This window comes from Ipomoea triloba, chromosome 13 (assembly GCF_003576645.1).
Source record: "Ipomoea triloba cultivar NCNSP0323 chromosome 13, ASM357664v1".
In the NCBI taxonomy this organism is placed as follows: Eukaryota; Viridiplantae; Streptophyta; class Magnoliopsida; order Solanales; family Convolvulaceae; genus Ipomoea; species Ipomoea triloba.
This window is the reverse complement of record NC_044928.1, coordinates 20817753-20822682: the sequence shown is the minus strand read 5'-3', so window position 1 is coordinate 20822682 and position 4930 is coordinate 20817753. Positions and strand designations below refer to the sequence as shown.

General features: G+C 34.3%; 1 protein-coding gene across 1 annotated transcript; it reads left to right on the top strand.

Annotated features, from left to right (window-relative positions):
- The first annotated feature begins 1043 nt into the window (after positions 1-1043).
- On the top strand, positions 1044-4325 carry LOC116000825 (reticulon-like protein B8). Its single transcript, XM_031240667.1, has 6 exons — positions 1044-1138; positions 2287-2454; positions 2544-2724; positions 2824-2965; positions 3152-3221; positions 3885-4325. The coding sequence occupies exons 2-6, from the start codon at positions 2292-2294 to the stop codon at positions 4049-4051; spliced, it is 723 nt and encodes a 240-aa protein (XP_031096527.1). The 5' UTR covers positions 1044-1138; positions 2287-2291; the 3' UTR covers positions 4052-4325.
- Positions 4326-4930: the final 605 nt, after the last annotated feature.

Genomic DNA, 4930 nt, shown 5'->3' with positions numbered 1-4930 from the left:
TTCATACACCTGGTTGCAAGCTATGCGCACCTAGTTATAGCATTAGGTGCACCTAGTTATAACATTAGGTGCACTTAGTATTGATGCTCATTGTACAATTTACTTGCACTTGTAATACATTTTACTTGCACTTGTAATACATTTTATTTGCACGTGTGCACCTATTTTCACTTGCAGGCGCAAGTAATTTACCTTGTTAACATTTATACACCTGGGTGCACCTATGTGCACCTAGTTATAACAGTAGGTGCACCTAGTTATAACATTAGGTGCACTTAGTATTGATGCTCATTGTACAATTTACTTGCACTTGTAATACATTTTACTTGCACGTGTGCACCTATTTTCACTTGCAGGTGCAAGTAATTTAGCTTGTTAACATTTATACACCTGGGGTGCATGTGCACCTCACATAACGTGCACCTAGTTATAACGTTAGGTGCAACTACATTCCGGACACGTAGCGCGCTGTGATTCGTCCGCATTTCTCTCTTGGGCGGCCAGTACGCATTTGAACGCGATCCTATATATATATATATATATATATATATATATATATATATATATATATATATATATATATATATAATATTTATTTATTTATTTATAATTAAAGGCACCTATATTTCCATTTTAAATGAGTGATCACATGATCAAACTCAAGTGATGGGGCATTAATTCTCTAAGCAGGAAATGATTGAAAAAGTATAAAACACATACTATATTACAAAAAATTAATAAGTGTTTAAAAAAAAAAAAAAAACCGCACAAAACAACTATTTTTCCTAATATTAAATAATATAGTAAATAGTTTGAAACAATCTTCACGTACAAAGCTTTTAGCGGAGGCCAAAATGAGAAGTCAAACAAACAATGAACAGAACAAAAATGAGAATACGACATTGAAATGAATGCAGCGATCTTTGTGCATATTTTGATATGCATGTGTGGTACGCATATTCAAAGATCCATTGACCCCACGATGCCTATTTGTTTTACCTTTTAATTTGATATCTCAAACTCAAATCCTATCAATCATTTGAATCCCTTTCCCTTCAGCGCTTCCTTCTTTTCCCCAAAAGAAGCAGAAATTCATCTCCAGAACCGAAGCAAAAATTTGCAATACCCTTTTTATCTGGTTAGTTTCTGCTTGCTCCATTTTGCTTTTCCGGGTTCGTTTGATTTAATGTACCCGTTTCGCAATGCAGTTAATGCGAGAAACGTGATCTCTGTATGCGTTTGTGCATATGTATATATTATATATATGGTTCTTCAAACTTATGCATTTCTTCATAAAGCCTAAGAGTTTGTGTCTGCATTTGTTGTTATTTGGGGCGTTTGATCGAGTTTTCTCTCTAATGCTACGTGTTTATTTCTCCAATAAAAATGGTTTTGATTATTCCAAAGTTTGAGCCTTGGAAATGAGAGATTGAAATGAAAGTTGCAGTTAGTGCTTCAATTTGGGTAAAGCTATTGGAGTTTTGTTTATTGTTTGTTTATGCATTTTATAGAATTGTTTCAGCCATATCCTTTCCTTTGAGATATTGTTTGTAAAAATTCCCCAACTCCTTTTCACATTCCAAATTTTATGGCTATGGCATTAATCTTTTGTTTGTTTTTATCTACCTGCAATGTATATTTCTTAATCTGCTGCCCCCTTTAATAGTTATATGCAAGGTGGAAAGTTCATTGTTTCTGTATTGTCTTAATTACACCTATATATATATATATATATATATATATATATATATATATATATATATATATATTATATAGGGGAAGGTTCAGGTGGGAACACATTCCTTTGTAAAAAGTGTGAATACATCCGCACCCTTTACAATTACATACTTAGACTTTCAAATTTCTTGGCCTTTGTTAAGAGAAAGTCGCACTTTGCGAGAAACGCAAGTTGTGAAGTCGTTTCTCATTTAATACGAGAAACGCACTCGTTCGTATTTATACTTGCATTTCTTATATAACTTTTGACAAATTTCAGCGAAAAAAAAAAGGATTTTGAAAATTTGAGAAACTCAAATCGCAAACGAGTTTTTCCTTATATTGTCCAAGTTTTAAAAGTTACTCATCATTTTGGTCTGTTCCTCGTCTTATTTTACCATTTCAGTCAATTTCCCGTTTCTGTTGATGCTATAGTTTCCCATCCCATGATGTCTTGTACTAAGGTTGATACAAATTAAATCTTGGACTATCAAGATGCTAATGGTGTGTGTTCCCAGGCCAGTTATGGTTTTTGATGAATGTTCTCTCTGTTTATATATTTGAAAATAGGAGAGATGCCTGAGGGAAAAGCATCCGTGCGCAACATGGTGAGTTCAATTGCCGATGGCGCATCAAAGCAAAAATCGGTATCCTCCCCTGAAGAGGAAAATTCAGTTAAACACAATAAACTGTTTGGGCGTGAGAAACCAGTACATAATATTCTCGGAGGAGGCAAATGTAGGGACTGCTATTTACATATTCCTTTGATCCTTTCCTAATCCATGCCATATTTTTGCTCATATAATATTGTATTCACTTGAATGCAGCTGCTGATGTAATGCTGTGGAGAAACAAGACAATCTCGGGCAGTGTTTTGGGTAGTGCTACCATCATATGGCTTCTGTTTGAGTGGCTCAACTACCATTTACTTACTCTCATTTGCTTTGCGATTGTTATGCTGATGCTCGGGCAATTTCTCTGGGTAAATGCTATCGAAAAGTTCAGCAGGTATGTTTGCAATCTACACTATTCCCATTTCGGGTAACTCCTGCATTAGCTTTTATAGTTTTAACAGTTTAGGAAGTGATGAGTTTACACTTGCAACAGCACCCCAATTAAACTCCCCCGTATCGTCATACCTGACCATGTATTCGTCAACATTGCCAAGTCAATAGGCGGTGAGATAAATCGCGGTTTGGGCTTCCTTCAAGACATTTCCTGTAGTGGGAATATGAAGCAGTGCCTACTTGTATGTTTCAATTCTACTCTCTCCATTCTCTATGCATCTTAAGTGCCTTCGTCTTCTATTCCCAACTTTTATTCACAGTTTTCACCTTCTTGAAATCATAAATCTGTTGGCAACAAACAAGAATACTAATTAGCAGAGGTTGTCTTTTTAGCAATAACTGAAGTCTTGCATTGGGACTCATTCCAGGTTGTAGCAAGCTTGTGGGCTACTGCTGTGATCGGAAGCTGGTGCAACTTTATCACAGTTGCATACATTGGTAAGAAACAAAACCGATTACTTTGTAATCTTTGTAACAGACACATACCATATAATCTACGTAGTTTGTTGTTTTGGCCATAGTTGGAGGTTGGTGATTGGCATTGTGCTTAAATTATTAAGTCTAAAATATTTAGGGAAAATGGTTAAATAAGCTCCTAAACTTTATCAGAAAAGTCAATTAAACGACTAAACTTTTTAAAGGTACAATTAAACTCATAAGCATGTTATTTTGATGCATTGAAACCCATAAACCTATTAGTGAACTGCGATAACAGGCCACCAAGGTTCTAGTAACCCTCCGGCCAACTTCAACGTCGTCTTCTCCACCTAGTGGTCACCTTCTCCATTGAGAATGAGACCACTGGGTGAGAAGGCGACCAACAATAGTTCGCCGGCTTTCAATCGTGAGTCTCTTTGATGTCGGAAATAGGGTCCAAATTGGCCAAATAGTGACTTATTATTATGATTACAGGTCACTAGCCGGTTTTTGGGTTTCAATTTACCAAAATAACATGTTGAGAGGTTTAATTAACGTTTCTGGTAAAATTCAGAGCTTATTTGACCCTTTTCAGAAAAAATTATCATAAACAAGAACATTTGCGATTCTATAATGCATGTTTACATCCACTTTGTCATATTTCTAAGTTGTCAAATGTTGAAGGTTTTGTTGCTGCCCACACGCTCCCGGTGCTTTATGAAAGGTACGATGAAACAATCGACAGCGTTATGGACATGATATTTGATAAGCTGCGGCACAATTTCCGAACGCTAGATGCCGGAGACCTCAGCAAAATTGCGAGTAACATCACAGAAAAGAAGGCTGAATAGATGCGCTGCTGTAAATGAAGAAGTTGAAGCTACAATATTAAGCAAAAGCTATGTATATATATAATGCTGTTGATGGGTCTCACACCATACATAGTTTATTTTCCTAGGATTACTTTCATATTATAATATAATACCATGTTCATTGGCAAATTTTGAAATATATGACATGGTTGTGGTAAAAGTCCATTTGTTATATGCACAATGCATGAATATAGAATTTATACTATTAATAAAAACAAAATCTTCAATTTTAGCTTTTCACCCAAAATACTCGTATACTTTGTAAAATATGGTAATACAATTTTTATTCGTATTACAATTGTAAATTAAAATGTTGTAATAGAATTCATAATAAAATATTTTTTTTTTACTTTCATATTCATAATACAGTTCTATATCAAAATTACTAATCCCTAATAATACATACATATATATATATATATATATATATACTTCCCTGCAATGCAATCTATACTATTAATAAAAACAAAATCCTCCATTTTAACTTTCCTCCCAAAACATCCTATACTATTAAGGTTTGCGTAATATTGTAACTAGGGCTGTTAGCGAATAGAGCTTTCGACAAACTACTCGTGTTCGAGCTCGGTAACCGTACGTTTATGTTCGTTTATTAAGGTAAACGAACATTAACAAACAAACTTTAGAGCTCGGTTAATAAACGAACAGAGTCTGAACAGTGGTAAGCTCGTTTGCTAAGTGTTCGCGAACAAGCTCGTTTGTGTTCGTTTAGTAGTGTTCGCTAACAAACTCGTTAAGTGTTCGTTTAATAATGTTTGCGAACATGTTTAATTATATATATATATATATATATATATATATATATATATATATATATATATATATATATATATATATATA